The 21,336-nt window shown below is 69.6% G+C and overlaps 13 protein-coding genes across 13 annotated transcripts; 6 read left to right on the top strand and 7 right to left on the bottom strand.

Annotated features, from left to right (window-relative positions):
- Positions 1-58: 58 nt before the first annotated feature.
- Positions 59-5,374, bottom strand: MICPUCDRAFT_56433 (uncharacterized protein; the record flags this gene model as incomplete). The annotated part of the gene is made up of 1 exon (XM_003056843.1): positions 59-5,374. One exon carries the CDS (start codon positions 5,372-5,374, stop codon positions 59-61), a length of 5,316 nt encoding a protein of 1,771 aa, XP_003056889.1.
- A 216-nt stretch (positions 5,375-5,590) lies between these two features.
- Positions 5,591-6,871, top strand: MICPUCDRAFT_56432 (uncharacterized protein; the record flags this gene model as incomplete). The annotated part of the gene is made up of 1 exon (XM_003057308.1): positions 5,591-6,871. One exon carries the CDS (start codon positions 5,591-5,593, stop codon positions 6,869-6,871), a length of 1,281 nt encoding a protein of 426 aa, XP_003057354.1.
- Positions 6,872-6,908: 37 nt separating this feature from the next.
- On the bottom strand, positions 6,909-7,447 carry MICPUCDRAFT_62405 (uncharacterized protein). Its single transcript, XM_003056842.1, has one exon. The coding sequence runs from the start codon at positions 7,409-7,411 to the stop codon at positions 6,983-6,985; it is 429 nt and encodes a 142-aa protein (XP_003056888.1). The 5' UTR covers positions 7,412-7,447; the 3' UTR covers positions 6,909-6,982.
- Positions 7,448-7,556: 109 nt separating this feature from the next.
- On the top strand, positions 7,557-7,820 carry MICPUCDRAFT_56430 (uncharacterized protein; the record flags this gene model as incomplete). Its single annotated transcript, XM_003057307.1, has 1 exon — positions 7,557-7,820. The coding sequence occupies one exon, from the start codon at positions 7,557-7,559 to the stop codon at positions 7,818-7,820; it is 264 nt and encodes an 87-aa protein (XP_003057353.1).
- A 58-nt stretch (positions 7,821-7,878) lies between these two features.
- On the top strand, positions 7,879-10,543 carry MICPUCDRAFT_56429 (uncharacterized protein; the record flags this gene model as incomplete). The annotated part of the gene is made up of 2 exons (XM_003057306.1): positions 7,879-10,458; positions 10,490-10,543. The coding sequence occupies 2 exons, from the start codon at positions 7,879-7,881 to the stop codon at positions 10,541-10,543; spliced, it is 2,634 nt and encodes an 877-aa protein (XP_003057352.1).
- Positions 10,544-11,082: 539 nt separating this feature from the next.
- Positions 11,083-11,887, bottom strand: MICPUCDRAFT_38838 (uncharacterized protein; the record flags this gene model as incomplete). Its single annotated transcript, XM_003056841.1, has 2 exons — positions 11,083-11,093; positions 11,398-11,887. The coding sequence occupies 2 exons, from the start codon at positions 11,885-11,887 to the stop codon at positions 11,083-11,085; spliced, it is 501 nt and encodes a 166-aa protein (XP_003056887.1).
- Positions 11,888-12,154: 267 nt separating this feature from the next.
- On the bottom strand, positions 12,155-13,233 carry MICPUCDRAFT_62402 (uncharacterized protein; the record flags this gene model as incomplete). The annotated part of the gene is made up of 3 exons (XM_003056840.1): positions 12,155-12,582; positions 12,960-13,038; positions 13,219-13,233. The coding sequence occupies 3 exons, from the start codon at positions 13,231-13,233 to the stop codon at positions 12,248-12,250; spliced, it is 429 nt and encodes a 142-aa protein (XP_003056886.1). The 3' UTR covers positions 12,155-12,247.
- Positions 13,234-13,427: 194 nt separating this feature from the next.
- On the top strand, positions 13,428-14,843 carry MICPUCDRAFT_56426 (uncharacterized protein; the record flags this gene model as incomplete). The annotated part of the gene is made up of 1 exon (XM_003057305.1): positions 13,428-14,843. The coding sequence occupies one exon, from the start codon at positions 13,428-13,430 to the stop codon at positions 14,841-14,843; it is 1,416 nt and encodes a 471-aa protein (XP_003057351.1).
- A 187-nt stretch (positions 14,844-15,030) lies between these two features.
- Positions 15,031-16,296, top strand: MICPUCDRAFT_56425 (glycosyltransferase family 60 protein; the record flags this gene model as incomplete). The annotated part of the gene is made up of 1 exon (XM_003057304.1): positions 15,031-16,296. The coding sequence occupies one exon, from the start codon at positions 15,031-15,033 to the stop codon at positions 16,294-16,296; it is 1,266 nt and encodes a 421-aa protein (XP_003057350.1).
- Positions 16,297-16,324: 28 nt separating this feature from the next.
- MICPUCDRAFT_56424 (uncharacterized protein) lies at positions 16,325-17,227 on the bottom strand (the record flags this gene model as incomplete). The annotated part of the gene is made up of 1 exon (XM_003056839.1): positions 16,325-17,227. One exon carries the CDS (start codon positions 17,225-17,227, stop codon positions 16,370-16,372), a length of 858 nt encoding a protein of 285 aa, XP_003056885.1. The 3' UTR covers positions 16,325-16,369.
- A 362-nt stretch (positions 17,228-17,589) lies between these two features.
- MICPUCDRAFT_14751 (uncharacterized protein) lies at positions 17,590-18,390 on the top strand (the record flags this gene model as incomplete). The annotated part of the gene is made up of 2 exons (XM_003057303.1): positions 17,590-18,114; positions 18,178-18,390. The coding sequence occupies 2 exons, from the start codon at positions 17,590-17,592 to the stop codon at positions 18,388-18,390; spliced, it is 738 nt and encodes a 245-aa protein (XP_003057349.1).
- Positions 18,391-18,461: 71 nt separating this feature from the next.
- MICPUCDRAFT_15376 (uncharacterized protein) lies at positions 18,462-19,613 on the bottom strand (the record flags this gene model as incomplete). Its single annotated transcript, XM_003056838.1, has 2 exons — positions 18,462-18,761; positions 18,879-19,613. The coding sequence occupies 2 exons, from the start codon at positions 19,611-19,613 to the stop codon at positions 18,462-18,464; spliced, it is 1,035 nt and encodes a 344-aa protein (XP_003056884.1).
- A 745-nt stretch (positions 19,614-20,358) lies between these two features.
- Positions 20,359-21,120, bottom strand: MICPUCDRAFT_38834 (uncharacterized protein; the record flags this gene model as incomplete). Its single annotated transcript, XM_003056837.1, has 1 exon — positions 20,359-21,120. The coding sequence occupies one exon, from the start codon at positions 21,118-21,120 to the stop codon at positions 20,359-20,361; it is 762 nt and encodes a 253-aa protein (XP_003056883.1).
- Positions 21,121-21,336: the final 216 nt, after the last annotated feature.

The following is a 21,336-nucleotide window of genomic DNA, read 5'->3' as shown; positions in this document are numbered from 1 at the left end:
ATCGTGCGAGAAGAAACTAACATCGCAAACTGAATGCTCGTCGTCCAGTCGTCGCTCGTCAGTGCAGGTTCAAGTCCTCCAACACCTTGTTCTGTTCTTCCCACGTCGCGCCGTCGCCATCGCACTCGAGCGCGTCGTCGTCCACCGCGTTCGCCGCGGATCCGAAGAACGACGGCAGCCCCGCGTTCGCGTTCGCCGTCGGCGACGCGAACCCGCTCCCCGCGTTTCCACCGGCGCCCGCCGCGCCGACGGGACTCGCCGCGCGCATCCTCGAGAAGTGGTCGCCGCCCCAGATGTCGTACCCGCGAGCTCCGCCGCCGCCGCCGCCGCCCGCGGCTCCCGCGGTGGGCCCGAACATGTCGTCCACGTTCGGCGGACGTCCGCCGCCGTACCCCGGCGGCGCTCTCCCGCCGCCGCCGCCGCCGCCCTGGCCGATCATCGCGGCGAGGTCCGACGGCGTGAGCAACGAGTGCCCGTTCCACGACGCGCTCGTCGTCGTCGTCGTCGTCGTCGTCGTCTGCGCGGGCGGCGGCGCGGTCGCGTAGATCCCGGCGAGGCGCGACGCCGCGGGCGGCGCGACAAGCGGCGGCGGCGCCACCGGCGGCGGCGCCTCCGCGTTCGGCGGCGTGATCCAGTCTGGCCGTCGCGGCGGGAGGAACGACGCCGGCGGGCGCGGCGGCGCCGGCGGCGGGTGCGTCGCCGCGATCGTCGCCAGCGCCGGGGTGGACGACGGCGGCGGAGCCGGCCTAGCGACCGCGGGAGCGACGACATCGCGCGGCGGCGGCATCCACTTCGGCTTGGGGAACTTCGTCTCCGCGGATTTCGGCGCCGGCGGCTGCTTCGTTCCCGCCGCGAACCCGATGCCCGCGCCGGCGGCTGCCGTCGCCGTCCTCGGCGTCGGCACCGGCGACTTCTTCGCCTGCTGGGCGGGGACGACCGGCCTGTGCTCCGCGACCGCGACCGGCGGCGCGGGTTTCGTCGTTTCCTTCGGGATCTCGCGCGTCTCCTCGCGCCTCGTCTCGTCCGCCGGCGGCGGCGCCGGCGCGACCTCCGCGGCGGCGGCGGCGGCCTCCTCCTCCTCCTCCTCCTCCTCCTTCTTCTTCCTCCGCTTCTCCTCCTCCTTCTTCCTCCGCTTTTCCTCCTCCTCCGCGACGAGTTCGTCCATCAGCTTCTTCGCCGCCGCCTCCGCGACGAGTTCGTCCATCAGCTTCTTCGCCGCCGCCTTCTCCTTCTTCAAGTCCTCCTCCTCTTTCGCCGCCGCCGCCGCCGCCTCCTCCTCCTTCGCCTCCTTCCCTTTCTTCGTCTCCATCGCGCCGTCGCCCTTCTTCGCGGCGCCCGCCGACGTCTCCTTCGCGCCCGTCGGCTCCTCCGCGTGGACACCGTGCTGCACGAACAAAACCAGATACGCGACGACCACCGCGAGCACGGCGACGACAAACTCCGAAGTCGTCACCTGAAACGTGCACATCAACCCCTCGCACGCGCGCGCGGCGACATACTCGCCCTCCTCGTACGCCCCAGTGCTCGCGGTCGCGGTCGTCACGATCCGCGTCCACAGCGTCTCCGCGTCGCCGTCGACGACGTCATCTCTGTCCTCGCCGCGCGCGGCGACGTCGAACATCAGCATCATCGCCGCCGGGGGCTTCCTCGAATCGTCCGACGACGGCGTGTACGTCACCGTGATCGGGCTCGCTTGCCCCGCGCGCAGGTACGTCTCCTCGCACGGGTCCACGGAGATCCCGCCCCACGCGCACTTCCCCGTCGTGCCGATCTTCGGCGGCGACACCGACACCGGTCGGTTCCCGGCGTTGAACACCGCGACGGTCACCGCCTGCGTCCCCTCCGCCGCCTCGGTGTTGAACGCGACGTCCGTCACCGCGCCGTGCGCGGATCCGAACGTGTGCGTCTTATACGTCACCATCCTCGTCTTCAGCTTCGGCGGCTCCGCGCCCTCGCCTCTGAGGACGACGCAGGACAGGACGCTGAGGTCGTTCCGCGCGCACATGTGCGCGGCGTGCGCGCCCGCGCGCGTCGGCTGAAACGCGACCACGCCGAGCAACGCCCGCTCGGTCGGGCCCAAGCAGACGCGATCCGGCGCGTCGCCGTCCGACGCCGCCGCGGTTCCAGACTTGAACGTCCACCTCCGCCTCTTGCCGAGCATGGACGCGACGTCGCCGTCGCGCACGGTGAAGCCGACGACGGACGCGCCGGGGAAATCGCCGGCGAGGTGCGCCTTCGCCGCCGCGAGCGCGCCGCCGTGATCGTGCCCGGCGCCGACGCCGGGCTTGGCGGACGCGTCGCCGCCGCCGCTCGAGGACCGCGTCGCGCGCGTCGAGACGCGCGTTAAAGGCGGCGACGACGCGCACATCGTGCCCGTCGTGGACGGGTTCACGACGTACACGCGCGCTTGCCTGCGTCCCGTCGCGCCGACGACGGCGGAGCCGAACGAAATCTCGTCCCCGACCGTCTCCGTCGCCCCGCCGTCCTCGCCGCGATCCACGTCGACGAACTCCCATTTAATGATCGCGGGCCGCACCAGCGTGGTTGTCACCGGCACCGGCGTGACGTCCACTGCGTCGGCGCGCAGTCGCAGCGTCGTCGTCGCCGCGCCGTCGTCGTCCCTCCCGGCCGCCGCGGCGAGCCACGCGACGTTCGCCCTGCGGAGCTCCTCCGCGTGAGACTTGGTGAGCTCGCCGAGGCTTCGCTCCGCGGCGGTCTCGCCCGCGGCGCCGACGAGACCGCCGAGGTACGCGGCGTCCTCGGGGAGCGTCGACGGGTCGAAGTGCACCTCGCCGACGACGGTCTCGACGTTCGGCGCCAGCTTCGGTCGGGCGCCGCCGGTGGCGAACGCCTTGGCGGGGACGAATCGAATCGCGGGGTCGTCGGACTCGACGTCCGCGAGGGTGACCGTCTCCGCGAACGTGTTCGTGACGATCAACGGCGAGGACGCAGGCCGTCCCGGGTGCGACGGCGGCAGCGGCGCCACCTTGACGACGATCTCGCCCGTGACCGCGCGCAAGGACACGCGCGTCCGCAACTCGCGGCCGTTGTCGAACGCGAAGACGACGGCGCCGTCCGGGGCGATCTCGTCCTCGGTGACGTCCGCGACGACGTCGACGACGGCGACGCCGCCGGGGGGAATCACCGCGTCCGTCGCTTGCTCGCACGTCGAGCTCGAGCCGTCGCCGTCGCACGTCCGCCGCCGCGCGTCGAGGATCCACTCGCGCGCGCCGGATTCCTCTCCGTCGGGCGCGAGGACGACGACGCGCGACGCGCGCACGGCGCGCACCGTGGAGACGGCGCGCGTCATCGCGATCGCGAACTGGTTCGGGTTCCCGACCGCGAAGCGCTTCGTTCTCGTCGCGGGCGCGCCGACGACGCCAAAGTCGATGCTCGACACCGTGCGGTCGTCCGCGCACCCGACGACGTCCGCGGCCGCGCCCGCGGCAGCGGACTCGGATTCGGACTCGATCGACGCCGCGATCGCGATCGCGGCGTCGTCCTCGACGCACGTCAGCTTCCCGTCGTACACCCTCACGGGAACCTCCAGCGTCGTGACGTCCGTCTCGAACGCGAGAATCGCCGTGAACGACGCGCCCGCGCGCGTCGGCGTCCACTCGAGCGTGAACGGGGACAGCGTACCCTCGGAAAGGACGATCTCGCCCAAGTCCACGTCGGAGACGTCGAACGACGCGATCTTATCGTCCGCGATCTTATCGTCGTCCACGCCTTCGATCCGCGTCACTTTCGCGGAGAGAAACTTGATCGGCGTGGGGAACTTGTTCTTCACCGTCACCACGTTCGAGATCGCGTCGAACGGCCCGTCGCCGCCCTCATCCTCATCGGGGGAGATGAAGCTCACCTCCGCGTCGTCGATCTGCAGCTTCCCGTGAAACACCCTCGCGCGATACGGAACGACGATCGGCCTCCGCTGCCCTTCCATCTTCACGAACACGTTTCCGGTCCTCTCCCCCGCGAGCTTGCCGCTGTACGTAAACTCGATCGCGTTCAGCGCGCTCGCGTCCGGGGCGATGAGCGCGTCCTTGTCGTAGCGCCATCGGAACGACGGGTCCGCCGGGCGCGTGTGCACGTCCAAGATTCGCGTCGGCCGGTCCGCGCCGTTGAACAGCGACAAAGACGTCCTCAGGCGGTCCACGCGCCGCGTCGCGACGCCGAAATCGATCCGATCCGGGGACGCGAACACCCCGGTCGGGCTCGCGTGCGCGTGCACCGGGATGTGCAGCTCCGCGCGCGCGACCCTCCTCGCGTCGATCGAACCCGAACCCGAACCCGCGCGCGTCCGCCGCGTCGCCGTCGCGTTTTCGTCTTCGAATCCTTCGAATCCCCCCACTCCTCCTCCGTCGTCGCCGCCGCCGCCGCCGCCGCCGCCGTCGTCTCGCATCGACCCGTCCGCCGCCTCTCCGTGCTCCATGCTCACCCTCACGTGCCCCTCGTGCGCGCCGTCGTGCATCGCGTCGACGCGCACCAAGACGATCGCGCGCGTCTCCCCCGGCTCGATCTCCCAGATCGACCGGTCATACGTCCGCTCCTTCTTCAAATACGTCGCGCCGTCCGGCTGTAACTCGTACTCCGTCTCCGCGTCAAACGCGCTCGAGTGGTCGCGCTCGTCCCTGCCCGCGGGCGCGAGCGACATGAAGTCGTCCGGGGTGTCCACCGACGTGACCGTCAGCGGCGTCGCGTGCGGGTTGTGCACGTGGAGCCTGTAGACGTGCGGGACGCCGGTTTGGATCTGCGCGCCGACGAGCGGGTGCACCTTGTACGGGGACTCGACCGCGTTCGCCTTGGCGCGGACGATGAACGCGCCCACGGACGTGTGCACCATGAAGGACGCGTGCGACGCGCCCAACGCGCGAGGGATGAAGGCGATCTTCACGCGCGCGCGGCCCATCGGCGGCAGCTCCACGGGCGTGAAGTTCGCGGGCTGGAACGCGAGGTGATCGGTCGTCACGGACGTGACCTTGAGCGCCTTCGTCGGATCTTTGTTCATCACCGTGACGTGCGAGGACGCGACGGAGCACAGCGTCGGGCCGCCGAAGTCGAGATCCATCGGGGAGATGGACACGAGCGGCTCGGGGACGCGCTCGTCCGGGCGGACGTGCTCGAGTCGCGCGTTCGCGTACTTCGGACCCGAGGGGGACTCCGCGGTCGTCGTGTACGCGAAATCGTTCGCGGGCTCGACCGCGAGATTCGCCACCGCGCCTCGATCGCGGCCGACGCCGTCCGCGAGGACGAACGTTGGACGCGCCAAGACGCAGATCGCGGCCGCGGCGAGGACGACGAGCGTGCGCGCCGTCGTCATGGAGACGCGCGGGAACGCCGCCCGCGCGCGCGCGCGCGAGAACGTCGCCGCCATGCGCCCGCCGGCGTCGCCGCAAGTGTGTGTGTGTTACACGTGATGAAGCGATGTCTGCGTCTGTACTGTAGTTGTAGACCGCGCGCGTAGATTTCGACCGACCGCATCCGCATCACGACAGATGGAGGATCCGCCGCTTGTGGTTCTCCTCCCTACAACTCGCGCGAACCTCGGCCCGACGGCTCGAGGCGCGCGCGCGCGTCGCACGCACGCAGGATGCGTCCGCTCCCCGTCGCGTCCGCGCGCGCGACCATCTCCGGGAGGTCCGTCCGCGCGCTGGACGCGCCGCGACGGAGGGCCCTCCGGCGCGTCGTCGCCGCGTCCGCGGCCGCCGCGGCGAAGCGCGCGAGGAGATCTCAACCGTCGGTCGATCCGCCGCCCGCGCGCGCGGGCGCGGCCGCGCCGTCGCCGTCGTCGCCCTCCGCGGACCACCTCTCGAAGACCGCGCTCGGGTCGTGCGCGCTGCTCGCGATGTGCGCGGTCGTCGAGCCCGCGTCCGCGAGGGACGTCACGGTCTCCCTCCCCGACCTCCCGGACTTTGGCGAGGTCTCCACCTCGCTGCGCGTCGCGCTCGACGGCCTCTCCAACCTGGAGGTGCCGTCCACGCGGATGGAGTTCCTGCGGCTCGTCCTGAGCAACCCGATCGCCGCGGTCGCGGTGAGCGTCAGCGCGTACCTCGTCATCCCGAAAGCCTCCGAGCTGCTCGTCAAGTTCGTGCTCGCGCCGGCGATCGTGCTCGTCGTCGCCGCCGCGGCGGCGCAGCACCCCGCGGAGACCTCCGCCGTCGCCGCCGCCGCGATTCGAGAAGTTCGCGACAACCCGACCGTCACGAGCGGCGTCATCCTCGCGCTGTGCGTGGTGTTCCTGTCCCCGTACTTCCTCGTCGCCGGGTTCGCGGCGATCATCGTGTCCGGGGTGAACGTCCTCCCGGACGCGCTCAAGCCCGCGCTCCCGCGGCCGCTTCGAGACGCGACGAATCAGATCGCCGCGTTGCAACGCGCCGCCGACCCGAGCGTGAAGCGCGTTCAAGGGTTCTCCGACGAGGCGTACAGACGGTCGATGGAGGTGAAGAGCGAGATGGAGAGACTGGCCGCGGAGGAGGCGGAGCGCGACCGCGCGGAGGCGATCAGGAGACGCGCGGAGACGGTCGCGAGCGGGGTGACGAGCGCGATAACCGCGCCCGCGAGGGAGGCGGAAAGGCGCGTCCGCGACGCCGCCGAAATCGCAGCCGACGCCGCGTCCGACGCCGCGGACGTCGTCCGAGACGTGAACGCGGAGGCGACGTCCGTGACGCGGTGCGTGGATAAGCCCACGGCGGCATCGAGGGCGGCGTGCGTTGACGAGAACCGCGCGGAGCGGACCGCGAGGGAGGCGAAGCGGACGGAGGCGCTGCGAGCCAAGGCGCGGCGTCTTCGAGCGAACAGCGCCAAGGCGACGCCGCCTATTCCGCCGCCGCCGGACGTTCTCGGCGCGCTGACGCGAACGACGGAGAAGTGAGCGACCGGACGTCGCGTCACTCACGCGTAGGCTACTAGAGTAAGTTTATATGTTGTTACAGACAGCGTTGTCGTCACGGCGTCGATCGATGCGCGAGTCGAGTCGAGTCGATCACGTCGGGCTCGTCCCCGGTCGTCTACCACGCGGAGGCGGCGAGCGCGGACGTTTTCCCTCGGCACGATGAGATCCCGAGATCGCCTCAGGCTCCGCGCGTCCGTTCGCGTCCGCGCGGTCGCGCCTCCCGCGCTCCCCCGCCGCGGTCAGCCTCGCGAGGCGGTCCAACGCCGCGTCTCGCTCGCGCACGATCTCCACCCTCTTCGCCGCGAGCGCGAGCGACTTCGACCTCAGCTGCGCGTGCATGTCGAGCAGCCCTCGCAGCGCCTCGACGGTGTCCGCGAGCGCGTCGTGCTCCTCGCCGCCGCTCCCCGGCCCCCGCGCGTCCATGTCCGCGAAGATGCCGTCCAGGGCTTTCCACACGTCCCCGCCCTCCTCCGCGTCCGCGAGGGGGTCGCCGCGAGAGGCGTCGCCGCGCGCCTCCATCCGCCGCGCGTCGCTTCGCCGCGAGGCGTCGCGTCGCGACGAAGAGTGCGCGCGCGCGCTTTTTCTGTTCAAACCCGCGCTTCTTTACACGGCGCATCAAGCGGGCTGGGGACGATCGATCACTGCCGCGGGCGCTCTCGAGTTGATGAGCAGCTCGGGCCTGCGCTTCTACCGCGAAGTCCGTCGCGCGCTCCGGAAACTCCCGCCGAACGCGCAAGACTACTACGCCGTCGTCGCGCGGGAGAAGTTCGTCGCGCACAGGGACGAGGACGACGCCGCGCGCGTGGAGCTGATCGTGAGGAAATCTCGCGAGGATCTGCGCTGGGTGCTGCGCAAGTACTCCTCCTCCTCCGACGGCGGCGACGGCGACGGCGCGGCCGGGAAGCCAGACCGCCCGAAGCTCGCGTAAATAAGCGCGAGAGCGAGACGCGCTCGCCCTAGTCATCAGACCAGAACCAGACGCCGCCATGGACGCGCTCCTGTCGCGATGCGCGCGCGCGGACGGCGAGAGGATCGACCCGTCGCTGTCGCCCGCGCCGAGCACGCTCGCGGAGGACGGCCGAGGCGTGCTGTACGCCCTCGGCGCGGACGGCGTCACGCGCGCGGCGGCGGCGCGGCACGTCAACGCCGCGTTCCGCGCGCGCGATGGCGACGGCGCTCACGACGACGACGACGAAGACGACGACGACGCGAGCGCGTTCTTGAGGGAGTCCGTCCGCGAGTACGCTCCAGACCCTCCGCTGGATTTCGAACCGCGCACGATCGCCGTCTCCCCGTCCGGGCACTTCGCCGCGATCGGCGGCCTGAGACACGCGCTGCGCGCCGCCGGCGACGCCCAAACCGACCCCATCCCCCCGTCCTCCGCGCTGTCCGTCGTCACCCTGCGCGCGGCGACGACGCTCGAGCGCCGCGACGCCGGAGACCCGGGCTGCCGCGTCGTCTCGCTGCTCGTCGACCGGTTCGCGTCGCACGCGAGCGTTCGCGTGTTGAGAGCGAGTTGGCACCCGAGAAGCGATTCGCATCTCGTCGTCCTCCTCAGCGACGGCACGCTGCACGTGTTCGACGCCGCGGCCGGGTGCGAGATCGAGCAGGCGTTCCGTTTAGACCCGTGGGGACGCGGGCCGGCGCCGGGGCCGTTCCCGCTCCGCCCGGAGATTGTCGACTTTGACTTCGCGCCGCCGCACGGATGGGGCGCGCTGTCGCTGATTCTCCTCGGACGCGAGGGCGACGTCTACACGCTGTGCCCGTTCGCGCCGTACGGGGCGAGGTACCCGCGCGTGACGCTCGAGAGCTTGCAGTGCGACGACGCGAACTCCGAGGCGTGGTTGGAGGGGATGTTCCCGACGCTTCGAAGGACGCGGCGAAGAAGGCGGCGCGGCGGGCCGCCATTTCCGCCGCCGCGCGGGTCCGGGTCCGTGTCCGGGTCCGGCGGCGAGTCCGGCGGCGCGTCGGCGTCGGACGACGGCGACGGCGACGACGGCGACGACGCGTCGGACCCGGACGTCGACGACGACGCCGCGGACTCGGACGACGACGGCCGAGGCGGCGAGGAGACGTACGGCGACGCCGCCGGGGACGGGTGGACGGGGAGGACCGTCTCCGCGAAGAGGGCGACGCTCCAGGGCGTCGCCGCGGCGCTTCGCGGTCCACTGCCGCTGGGCACCGGACCGTGCGAAGGCGACGACGACGACGGCGGCGGCGGCGGCGGCGGCGGGATGCTCGGACGCGGCGTCGTCGCGCGGTCGCTCGCGGCGGCGCCGTTCGCCGCGGGCGAAGGCGGCGGCGCGCTGCTCGCGGTGGCGCACCAACGCGCGGCTTCGGCGTCGACGTCGACGTCCGCGGCCGGACGCGTCTCCGCGACGCTCGACATCCTCATCCTGCCCTCGGAGCCCGCGCCCGGGTGGGCGGCGACGAACCCCGACGACGACGCCGCCGCGATCGAAGAGGCGACGCTCTCGGGCGGGCCGCCGACGGCGCTGACGCCCGTGGTGACGGATTACGACGAGTCGTCGCTCCCGCCGCTCCTCGCGATCGACCGCGTGCAGCTCGTTTCCGGCGAGTCCACGATGCGTTCGCACGCGTCGCGAATTGCGGCGGCGGCGAACGAGCTCGCGCCGTTCGTGCGCGCGTCCTGGGACCCGGCGTGCCGCGAACGCGTGTACTGCGCCGCGGGCGGCGCGGTGCACTCGGTCACGCTGACGTGGTTACACGCGGTCGAGGGCGCCGTGGACGACGAGTCCGCGGGCGGCGACGGCGGCGGTAATGGCGGCGGGGAGCTCTCGCTGCCGATCGTGTCGACGCTCGTGGACGGCGAGGACGCGCTGCTCGGCGTCGCCGCCGTCGGCGACCCGCTCGCGGAGGGCTTGCTCGTCGCCGTCGACGCGCGCGGCGCGAGTAAAGGGCTGCACCCGCCGCCGCCGCTCCCCGTCGGCGTGGACGACGCGGATGGTGCGACGAAGAGAGAGGACGCGAATGCGGCCGCGAGGGCGAGGGCGACGAGGGCGGCCGCGGAGGCGAGCGCGGAGCTGAGGGCGCTCGCGGCGGGACCGGGGGGAGGGCCGTTCGCGCCGCCCGCGGACGCCGCGGGTCTCAAGCCGGGGACGGTGGAGGGCAACGCCGCGCTCGCGACCGCGGCCGCGGGGCTGAAGGAGCGGCATCTGCGATACGCGCACAGAGTGCACGCGGCGACGCGGCGGCATACTGTTCGTCTCGCCGCGGAGATCAAGCGGCAGCGCGCGGAGGCGGCAGCGGTGCGAGAGGGACTCGAGGCGATCGCGGCGCGCAGGGAAAACTTGGCGGAGCAGCTGGAGCAGGCCCGGGAGAAGCACGAGGAGATCCGCGCGAGGCTGCGCGCGCTGACGAAAGCGGAGCGGAACCTCCCGCACCCGCTGACGCGCGCGGAGAAGGCGTTCGCGACGACGCTCAACGCGGCCGGGGAGGACCTGCCGCTGCTCCAGGCGAAGCTCGAGGAGCTCAGACGACGCGCGGACGCGGTGGGGGATTTGTTCCCGCCGAGGCGCCCGCCGCTCGACGCGGGAGCGGCGGACGTCCGCGCGAGGCCGATCACCGACCCGAGAGTCGCTGAGGAGATCGCGAGGCAAGACGCGGACATCAAGAAGAACTTGGACATGATCGCCGCGATCGAACGAATGGTCGGGACGATCTAGCTACTACTCGGCTCGCTTAAAAATAAACCAAAAACTAACTCAGTTCCACCGTCGACTTCTTCTTCCGGCCCTCCTTCTTCTTCTCCTTCGCGTTCCCCGCGTCCGTCTTCCGGTTCGGGTTATAGAAGAAGATCCCCGCGGACGTCTGCGCGCTCGGGTACTCCTCGTCCAAGGACCCGCCAGAGGACGACCGGCTCACGGTGCTGAAACTCTTGACGCTTCCGCCCCTCGACGTCGCGGCCGCCGCCGCGATCGGCGACACCGGCGGCACCACCGGGAGCGACGGATGCCGCGGCGGCAGCGCCGCGGCGTCCGCGTGGACGACGGGCGCGGTCTTCGCGAGCGTCCTTACCGCCTCCTCGAGCGCGGCGAGTTTCATCTCCGCCTCCAGCGTCGTCGTCGGCGTCTTCGCGCACCACACGCCGCCGTCTCTGAGAAAAAAACCTCTCCCTCTCCCGTCCCTCGCGAAACCGGCGGACCCCCCCAACGCGTCGTAGCACGCCGCTAACCTCCTCCTGACGTCGCGACCGGCGTGCGAACGAACGAGATCCACGCCGCGAAACCCCTGGCGCGATGTCGCGGCGTCGTCCACGCGAAGATCGAAGGCGGTGCCTTCATTCCCAAGCACCCAACGCAAGCCGTGCGCGGACCCATCCGCCGTCGTCGCCGTCATCCGACGTTCCCCGTCGGCGCCGCGCTCGACGCCTTCGAGCGACGCGACCGCGCCGCCTTTTAGTCTGAGGCCCAACGTGCGTCTCGTTCCTCCGCGCGACTGAAGTCGCCATTCGTGTTCGTCCAAGCTCTGGGAGTCGAACCCACCGGTGCATCGCACCCTCCCGCTCCTGTCCCCGACGACGAGCGTGGACCCGTCCGGGGACCACGCCAGCGTCGTGACTTCGTCGTCTTCGGAGGTTTCCATCCCCGGGGTCCCGGGTTCGACGCTCGCGACGACCCCGCCGCGTTCGCTTCTCCTGGGCGTCGACGCCGCGTTCACGTCCGGGATCGCCCACACGCGCGTCATGCCGTCCTCGTACGCGCACGCGCACATCCACCCGTTCGGATGCAGCGCGACGCGTCGCACCGCGTTCGTTCGAAGCGACGGGATGTCCGGATCCGGCGCGACCGCGGTGACGAAGCGCAGCTTGCCGTCGACGTCGTCCGCGTGTCTCGCGAAGACGTACACGGTGCCGGTGTTCGCGCCGAGGAGGACGTGGCGCGGCGTCGCGTCGACGCACAGGAAGCGAACCCGCGGGCTCACGATCTGGGACAGCGCTCGCGCCTCGGCGACGGGGCGCCACGGCGGTGACATCTCGCCTTCTTCGTCCTCTCTCGTCGTCCGACGCCGAGTGCTGAGCTACCGAGCAGCAGCGCTCGCGTCGCGAGAGCGCATCTACGACGTGCGATATCGGGAGTCGCTCGCGCGCTGGGCGAAGTAGCGTCGCGCCGCGAGGAGTGTCGCGGAAGTAACACCACGATCGTTATTCTCTTCGTCTAGAATTAGCGCGGGAACTTCGACGTTTCGAGCGTTCAGCGCGGGGTCGCGGAGGAGAGATCGCGACGAGGACGCGCGTCGTTTAGTTTGATTTATCGTAAGATAACACCCTCCAATTCGTCAGCTAAGCCAACCCCCCGCTCCAGACCAAGTATCCACACCGCGTGGACACCGCACCTAACGGTAAGACTTCTGGAAGCGGGCGCGCGCACCGCGACCGCCAAACTTTTTCGGCTCCATGCGCCTGGGATCCGCCACGAGAAGCGTGCGGTCGTACGTCAGGAGCGCGTCCTTGAGCTCCTTCTTGCTCTGCTCGTCGACGTACTTCTGGTAGTACGCCACGATAGCCTTGGCGATCGCCTGCCTCACGGCGTACATCTGAGACACGTGCCCGCCGCCCTTCACGCGGATGCGAAGGTCCAGGTTCGCGAAGCGCTGCTTGCCGAGGAGAAGCACCGGCTCCATCGCCTTGATGCGAAGCGTCTCGGGCTGGATGAGCTCGATGGGGGCGCCTGTTTTATGATCGCGGGGTGTGTGTGTGTGGGGGGTGGAACCGTCAGACGATGTTCGGGGTCGAGAGCCCGACGGACGGGCCTTCGCGGCGACGGTGGATGGTTGGAGGAAAAAACCCCGCGGCCGCGACGACGCGCGCTCCGCGGGATGGCGCGCGCACGCGCGCTTCCGCGGGACGGATCGCCCCGCGTCGGCGCCGTGCGACACCCCATGCGTCCGCTAGAGACGCGCGCGGACTACGCGAGGCGGAGGAGCGCGCGAGCGGCGCGCGAGCGGCGCCACACGCGCGTCTCCATCCGTCCGCCTTGAACCCTAAGCTACTACTGGCGATGTTTTTCGCGCCCGTCGCGCGCGCCGGATCCGCCGTGGTACGCACCGTTGAACTTGATGATGCCCTTGCCAGCCTTGCAGTGGACCACCGCGACGGCGGTCTTCTTGCGACCGAAAGTTTGGACCTGGGGATGGAGGATCGACGGAGGGGAGCGGAGGCGTCAGCGGGATGGACGGGGACGGCAGCGGCATCGCGCGAGAAGAAGATTTAGGGTTTTCTCCGCGGAGCGCGCGGAAACGACGCGCGGTGGCACGCGCGGCGTTCTCCAACGCGCGCGAGGGACGCGCGAGAGGTGCACACGCACCGACTGAGTCGCCATGATTCCCGGTTCGACGTGTGGACGTGCGAACGCGTGCAGAAAAGAGGGAGATGCACGCGGCGGGCGACGCCTCAAGAAGCGCGAGAGCTTTCACACTGAAGTTTAGTCGCGACGGAACCTCAGGTTCAAATCTGACACGGTTCACCCATCTCTCGGTTTCAACATTTCACAGTTCATCGCGATATTCCTTTCAAATGACCGATGAAAATGATGATGGCAGAAGAGCGTGTCCGGCCGGTGCTCGCGTAACGCTTCGCCTCCCGTCCGTCATCTCACACTCCGACGCCGCGCGAGACATGACGTTCACGCCCGCGCCGACGCAAGCGAAGCGCCCCTCGTGGGCGAGCGCTCGCGATGACCCTCCCGCGGACGCGAATACCGCGGACGCGAAGCCGCCGCCGCCCCCCCCGCGCGCGCGTCGGCTCGAGGCGCCGCTGCTGAACGCGCTCGGCCTCGGCGCGATCTTCCGTGACCCCGACGGTCGCGACGACGACGCCGACGCCGCCGCCGCGCGCGCGGACGAGACGTTCACGCACAAGATGTGCAAGATGTGCGGGAACGTGTGCAACGCGAAGATGACGTCGTGCACGTCGTGCTGCCTCCCGCTGACGGAGCCGGGGTCGTACGCGCCCGCGACGATGCCGAAGCCCGGCGCGGTCGCGTCCGACGACGACGCGACGTCCGAGGACGACGCGTCGTCGAACGAAGGCGACGGCGACGGCGACGGAGCCGAACCGTCGTCGTCGTCGTCGCCGCCGCCGCCGTCCGCGATGCCGTCGAACGCCGCGCGCGCGGCGATGGAACGCCGCAAGCTCGAACGCCGCCGCGCCGCGACCGAAGCCGCGACCGCCGAAGACGAAGACGACGAGTCAGCGTGGTGGGCGCGCGGCTGGCGCGACCTCTCCCCGCCGACGCGCGCGCGAGGCCACGACCCGGCGCTGCGATCCGCGTACGACGTCCTCGGCCTCCCTCTCGGCGCGGGAGAGGACGACGTCCGCGCGGCGTATCGAAGAGAAGCGCGGATCAACCACCCGGACAAGGGCGGCGAGCCGGAGGAGCTCGAACGCGTGCACGACGCGTTCGACGCCATCGCGCTCGACGCGTGGCGGCACGACGACGGCGCGCGGGCGCTGCGCGACGCGCTCGCGGCGAAGAAGGAGGGGAAACGAACCGACGCCGACGCGACGAACGGGGAAGACGAACCGACGCGCGACGACGACTCCCCCCCGCCCCCGAAGATCTTCGTCTCCGTGTGCGTGTATCGCGACCCGGAGGCGCAGTTCACGCTGCGCGACGTCTTCGCCAAGGCGACGCGACCGGAGCGCGTCTTCGTCGGCGTCTCGTGGCGGTATAAGCTCCCGAGACCGCCCTCCTCCTCGTCCGCGCCGGTCGTGATCGATCGCATGCATCGCGACATGGCGCCCCTCGCGTACGCGATCGAGCGAGAGGCGGCGAAGATAAAGGACGAGGAGGGCCAGCGGAAGTACCTGACCGAGTGCATGGACGTCCAGAGGGAGGCGCAGGCGGCGTGCGACGACGTGGAGGCGAAGGTGCGTTCTATACACTGGTCCCCATACGACCGCGTTGGCGTGGTGAACGCCGATTCTTAAGGACTTTGCCCGGCGTCTCTCTCCGCCCACCCCTCGCTTTCAATCCCCGCCCTCGACGCCTTTCAACTCCATCTGACGCCTTTCAACTCCACCCCGACATCGCTTTGTATGGAACGACCCTAAGCGGCACGGGAAAGCCGGCGTCGCGGCGCTCGCGTCCCTCCACGACGCGAAGAAGCTCGCCGAGATGGCCGAGAAGCAGAAGCGCCAATCGCCGCCCTCGTCCTCGTCCTCGCCCGCGCTCGCGCCCACTTCGGACGCGGCGAACGAGTGGGCGTGGGCGAGCCACGTCAGAGAGACGCACAAGCGGTGGGACGGCGACGACGGCCCGTGTTACGCGCGGCACCTCGCCGACCGCCTGTGGGGCGGCGAGGAGTACGTCTTGCGCGTCGACGCGCGGACGCGGTTCGACCGCGGGTGGGACGAGACGCTTTTAAGCGATATTCGCGGGGAGCGTCGATCGAGGACGACGGTGTTGACCGGGTACCCGCTCGGGTACAGGATGCGACAGGCGGCGGTGTACGACGGCGACGACCCGGTCACCGCGAAGGTGGCGGGGTACCTCCCTCTGTACGGCCGCGGGGACGACGACGACGACGACGGGAACGACGACGACGGGAACGACGTCGACGCGGACGCGCCCACGATCGCGGCGGTCGGGATGCAGAGCTTCGGCGAGCGCCTCCCCAAGCCCGCGGCGGTTCGAATCGCGCGAGGGGCGACGATTCATATCCCCGACGCGGGCGTCATCCCGGTGCCCAACCCGAACTTCGTCTTCGCGCCCGCCGAGGCGCTGATCCGCGACGCGCCGTCGGATCCGCACGCGCCGTTCCTGTACCTCGGCGAGGAGCTCTCGCTCGGGGCGCGACTCTTCACGCGCGGCTGGGACCTCGAGCTCCCGCGCCGCTGCCCGCTGAGGCAGTGCTACGACCCGACGTTTCGATCGAGCGCGGTGACGCAAGACCGCCGCGCCGGCCGGATGATGTACGGCGATCCGTTCGAAGCCGGTCGCGGCGACCCCGCGATGCTCGTCGAGCGCGAGGAGCTCAACCTTCAGTCGCAGCGCAGGGTGCTTCAGCTGATCGGCGAGCCTGACCTGGACAGCGCGACGTCCGACCCCGAAGACGCGGTCGCGATGAAGGGCGCGTGGGGCGTCGGCTCACGTCGGTCGACGCGCGCGTTCGTCGACCGCGTCGGCGTGGATTTCGCGGAGAGAACCGTCTCCTCCGCGGCGAGACGCGGCGGGGTGCCCCCGGCCGCGGTCGCCGTGGAGTGCAACGTCGACTCCGCGCGGCACGACCGCACGATCGCGGCGAAGCGAGAGGATAGACTCGCGTTCAGCGGCGACGGGATCGTGTCCCCGGTGGACGGGCTCCCGCTCCGGTGGCGCGGCGTCGCGGCGTACGACGACGTGCAAGGCGCGCGCTCGTGCGGTCCCGAGGAAAACGTGTGACGAGCGACGCGCGAACGAAGAAAAGAAAGAAAAAGAATCGTTTCGTTAGGTACAGTGCGCGTCTTACGTTACGTCACTCCTGCTTCGGGCTGCCCATCGGCGCCGCGGTCCCGCGCGCTCGCGTCTCGGGCCCCGCGCCCGTCGTCTTCTTCTTCTTCCCTCCTCCTCCGAGCGCCACCTTCGCGAGCGACTTCACGATGAGAAACCCCCAGTACGCGTTCAGCATCGACGGGATCGGCACCGTCCACGCCGCGATGGTGGCCTGCCATCCCGGCACCGCGGCCCAGTCCGCGTTCACGTACGACCGGTACAGGTCCGGCATGACGGCGACGCGAGCTCCGAAAAACGAAACCACGAACGCCAGCTGGACGAACAGCCCGGCCGGGGTGTTTATCGTCCCCAGCGTCAGCATCGACCCTCGCAGGGACAGCCAGAAGCTGCTGTGCTCGGAGAGTATGAACCAGTTCACGAAGTACACGAACGCGCGATTTAAGATGGCGACGGGCCAGAACAAGATGGATAAGACGTGATGCCACACGTAGAGGTGGAACAGCCCTTTCCCGTTCGATCGCACGGACGCTTCGTAGTTCCACAGCATGGAGACGAGATCGTACGCCATGAAGCCTATCGCGACCGCGCACGCGTTCGAGGAGTCTCCGTCCACCGAGGGCGTGATCACCGCGAACTTCCCTCGCTTGGTCAGCGGCGGCGTCCGCGTCAGCGCCGGGAACACGAGAGCGGGCGCGAGGAGGGAGTTGAACATCGAGTTCGGCGTCAGCGCGAGCGCGTACTTTTGCGACGGCGTCAGCGCGTTCCATCGCGCGCGGCCGACGAGCGAGGGGAGGCACGCGTCGCCGACGAGGCGGATCGCCGCGTTCGCGAGGAAGCTCGCGGTGAAGACGAGCAGGTAGCTCGTCGCCGCGTCGTCCATCGTCCCGGCTCCCGCGCGGCGTGCGCTCGCGCCGGTCAAACTGATCGGCGGCAGCGGGTGGCGGTACTCGTCTTAGTGGGCGGCCGGGGCAAACAAAACGTCGGTCATCGTCCACCGCACTCCCTCCAGCGCGCGCGATGCGCGCCGCGCGCGTCGCGCTCGTCGCGCTCGTCCTCCTCGCGGCGCGCGCGCTCGTCGTCGTCGCCGCCGCGGAGGAGACGAGGGCGTGCGCCGCGACCGCGGACGACGACGCCGCCGCCGACGGACGCGCGTCGTGCTCGCCGACGGACTCGCACGGGTGGAAGCGATACGACAGCCCGATGGACGGGCCGTGCACGATCGACCGCGTGGACGCGGCCGAGATGTCGTTCGCGACGTTCACGTCCACGTACAAGGATCGCAAACCCGTCGTGCTCACGGGCATGCGCGCGAGGAACGCCGCCTTCCGCGAGCTCTGCGCGAAGGACGCGCTCCTCTCCAGGTGGGGCGACGCGAACATCACGCTCTCCACCGCGAACACGCACAGCTACGAGAAGACCGCGGAGCCGCTGCGAACGTACGTGCGCACGCGCCTCGCGCCGCAGCGCCCGAATTCGCGCGGAGACGCGACGCTGTACTGGTTCGGCGATCACGACCACGAGACGTGGGCGCCGCACTTCGACGCGTACGTCCGACCGCCGTTCGTTCCAAACGCCGCGGATGTCGCGCGCTCGTTCGGCGTCGGCGGGCCCCACAGCGGCGTGCCGCTACACGTCCACGGGCCGGGGTTCTCGGAGAGCGTCGTGGGGAGGAAGCGGTGGTGGCTCTCGCCGCCCAAGCCGAAGCCGAGGTTCGATCCGAACGCGACGGCGCTGGAGTGGGCGCTCGGGCTCGGCGAGGACAGACGCGTCCCCGCCGCGGACGACGACGGCGCGTGGGTCAACGTGCCGGAGCGGTACGCGACGAAAGAGACGGCGGCGGCGACGCACGCGACGATGCTCGAGTGCACGGTGCGCGAGGGCGAGGCGGTGTACTTCCCGGATCAGTGGTGGCACGCGACGTTGAACCTGGACGAGACCGTGTTCATGAGCAGTTTCGTCAACTACGCTCTCGACGGAAGCGTCGGCGCGGACGAGCTGGACGACACCCCGCTCGGGGCGACGGGCGCGGGAGGTGCGAGGTAACTTATGTATGTGGTGATACTGTACACACGATAGCGCAGACGATAGAATGAATATCTTATACGTAGAATAAATCACTTCTCCGTGAGCTCGCGGTACCCTTTCCAATCCCGCGGCGCCTCGCACCCGTGCGCTTCCATGACTCTCAACAAACTCAACGACGGGCCGTCTTCTCTGTCGTCCCCGCGCTCGCCGCCGCCGAACCCGCGCGCGGTCTCTCGCAGCACCGCCGCGGCGTCTCCCCACTCCCCGGCGCGATACAGATCGAACCCGCGTTTAAACTCGGATAAGAACGTCTCGGTCACGCCGCGTCGAAGCGCGACGATGTCCGGGTGTTCCTCGAACTCGTCCTCGTAGCTCTGGAACGAGTTCGACTCGAGCTCCACGGACGCCGCGGTCGGGTCGCGGGTCGAGTCGTCCCCAGGCTGCGGGACTTCGTCCAAGTTCACGTCGTACGTGTATATGCCCATCGGAAACGCGCTGCCTTTCACGGTCACGACGTCGAGCTGCCGGCACTGCGCGCGCACGCGTTCGCCGCAGATGTGCACGAAGTCTTCGGACAACAGCAGCGGCACGCCGAACTGCTTCGTCGCCGCTTCCAGACGCGCGGACATGTTCACGTTCGGGGAGAGATAGGACGCGTCCACCTTGTACTCCGACCCGATCGCGCCCTCGATCGCCCACCCGACGTGTAGACCGAACCCCATCTTGACCTCGAAGTTCGGCAGCCGCGCGTTCAGACGCGTGTCGTTTCGGTACGTGTTCAACTTGGCGCTTCTTCGCAGCCCGGCCATGATGACGACGAACGACGCGAGCGCGTTGTTCGCCACGACCGCGATCTGCTCGCGCTTCTCTTTCGTCGTGAGGTGCGGCGCCTCGACGTCGTGAAGGGTGATGTCTTTCGGGAACTTCCACACGAGAAGGAACGCGTCGCCGATGTTCTTGTTCGCGCTGCCGCCGTGCAGATGCACCTCCATGTGCACGATCTTCCCGATCGTGTTCACGAACTCCATGATGCCCTCTTGCAGAACCTCGGTCGTGTCCGTGAACTGCCTGATGTCGCAGAAGCCGAAGATGGCGCAGACTTTCTTCCCGGGGATCATCGGGTCGATCTCGCCGCCGCGCTTCATGTTCTCCGCGATGACCGCGGACCCGGCTTCGCCGAACCCGACCGCGAGAAGGCCGCAAATTTTCGCGATGGAATTTTCGAGCAGCCGCGTCTCCATCTGCGTCGCGCCGGCGGCGTCGCCGCCGTCGTTCACCTCGAACCTCCGCAGCGGATTCTCGCTCACCTCGCGGACTTTCTTCACCATCCGCTCGATCGGCTTCAGCACCAGCGTGTTCGCGTCCTTGCTGAACAGCAGAGCCCCGAGCGCGAGGACGACGCACACGAACGTCGTCCGACATAAGTTGAGCGCCGCGGTCAGGACGCTGTAATAGCGCACGTCGAAAAACGCAAACGACATCGCGTCGCCGACGTCGTCCTCGCGCTCGTACGTCGTGTAAATGAACTCCTCGCATCGAAGCGCGCGGTGCGACAGACCGCTCAGCGTGAAAGAGACGTTCGCGTGGTCGGCGTACGACGTCCCGTTGAGCACGAGCGCGTACAGACCGTCCGTGCCGTCCTCGTAATCGTTCACTGCGTCGTAGAACCCCGCGCTCGACGCGCCGTTCACGACGAGGAGGTTGTGGATCATCTTCAGACCGCCCTCGGACAACGACGCGGCGGCGCCGATCCACTCCGGGTACGTGTGGATGTCGAACAACGGGAGGCAGAACAGCATCGCGAGGACGCCGACGATGACGCGTCTCGTCGTGAGGTCGGACAGGCGTTGGCCGACTCTCGTCTCCGGGTCGTTCCATACAAAGCGATGTCGGGGTGGAGTTCATAGGCGTCAGTTGGAGTTGAAAGGCGCCGAGGGCGGGTATTGAAAGCGAGGGGTGGGCGGAGAGAAGCGCCGGGAAAAATCCTTAAGGATCGGCGTTCACCACGCCGACGCGGTCGTATGGGGACCAGTGTATAGAACGCACCTCAGGCGTCGCGAACTCTTCGTCGACGTCTTCGTCGGACGCGCGCGGGGCGTCGCCGATTTTCTTCGCGTCGAGCGACGCCGCGCCGTCTTTGTCCTTCGGCGTCGCCGGCGGCGTCGCCGCCGTCGCCGGCGCCGCCGCCGCCCGCGCCAAACTCCCCGCGACGACGTCCTTGCTGTTCCGTCGACGCGTCTGCCACGTCTTGTACAGCTTCACGATTCTCACGAGTCGCACGAGTCGCACGATGCGTCCCGCGCGCGTCCCCGCTCGCGACGCCCGCCCCGCGCGCGCCACCGCGCTGTCCGCGGTGGCTTCCGTGCCGCCGCCCTCGTCGTGCCCGCGCAACCCGTGCGCCCACGCGTCGGACTCGATCGCGCACGGCGCCATGTCGATCAGCGCCATGAACTCGGGAACGTCCATCAACAGCGACAACGTCGCGATGAGATCGAGCCAAAAGTAAAACGTCCCGACGTATCCTCTCTTCGCGAGGCACATCAAACACATCTCCGCGGAGAACAACGCGAGGCAAACGTACACGAGCCCGACGAACATCGGGTCGTCCCCCGCGTGAAACGCCATCAACCGCACGTCGTCCCCGAACAGCGCCCACAGCGTGACGAGCGTCATGAACAGCGTGCACCGCGTCCCGTCGAGGAACCGTAAGATGCGTTGCTTCCACGCCGGCACGTAGAGCGTCTCCATCGCGAGGACGTTGCGCTTGGCGATGGACTGCCGCTGCGTGCTTCTGCGTCTGGCCGAGTTGGGGCCGACGAGCGGCGCGCCGCCGTGCTCGGAGCCTTGCAGGAACGTCTTCTTCTTGAGGAGATCCCAGTTGGACGGCGCGCCGGGTGGCTTCTCCACACGCACGCGCACGACGGCGGCGGCGGCGGCGGCGGCGGCGGCTGCGGCGGCGGCGTC

Source organism: Micromonas pusilla (assembly GCF_000151265.4).
Source record: "Micromonas pusilla CCMP1545 genomic scaffold MICPUCscaffold_3, whole genome shotgun sequence".
Taxonomy (NCBI): Eukaryota; Viridiplantae; Chlorophyta; class Mamiellophyceae; order Mamiellales; family Mamiellaceae; genus Micromonas; species Micromonas pusilla.
Note: the sequence above shows the minus strand (reverse complement) of the source record. Positions and strands in the feature narration are given on the sequence as shown.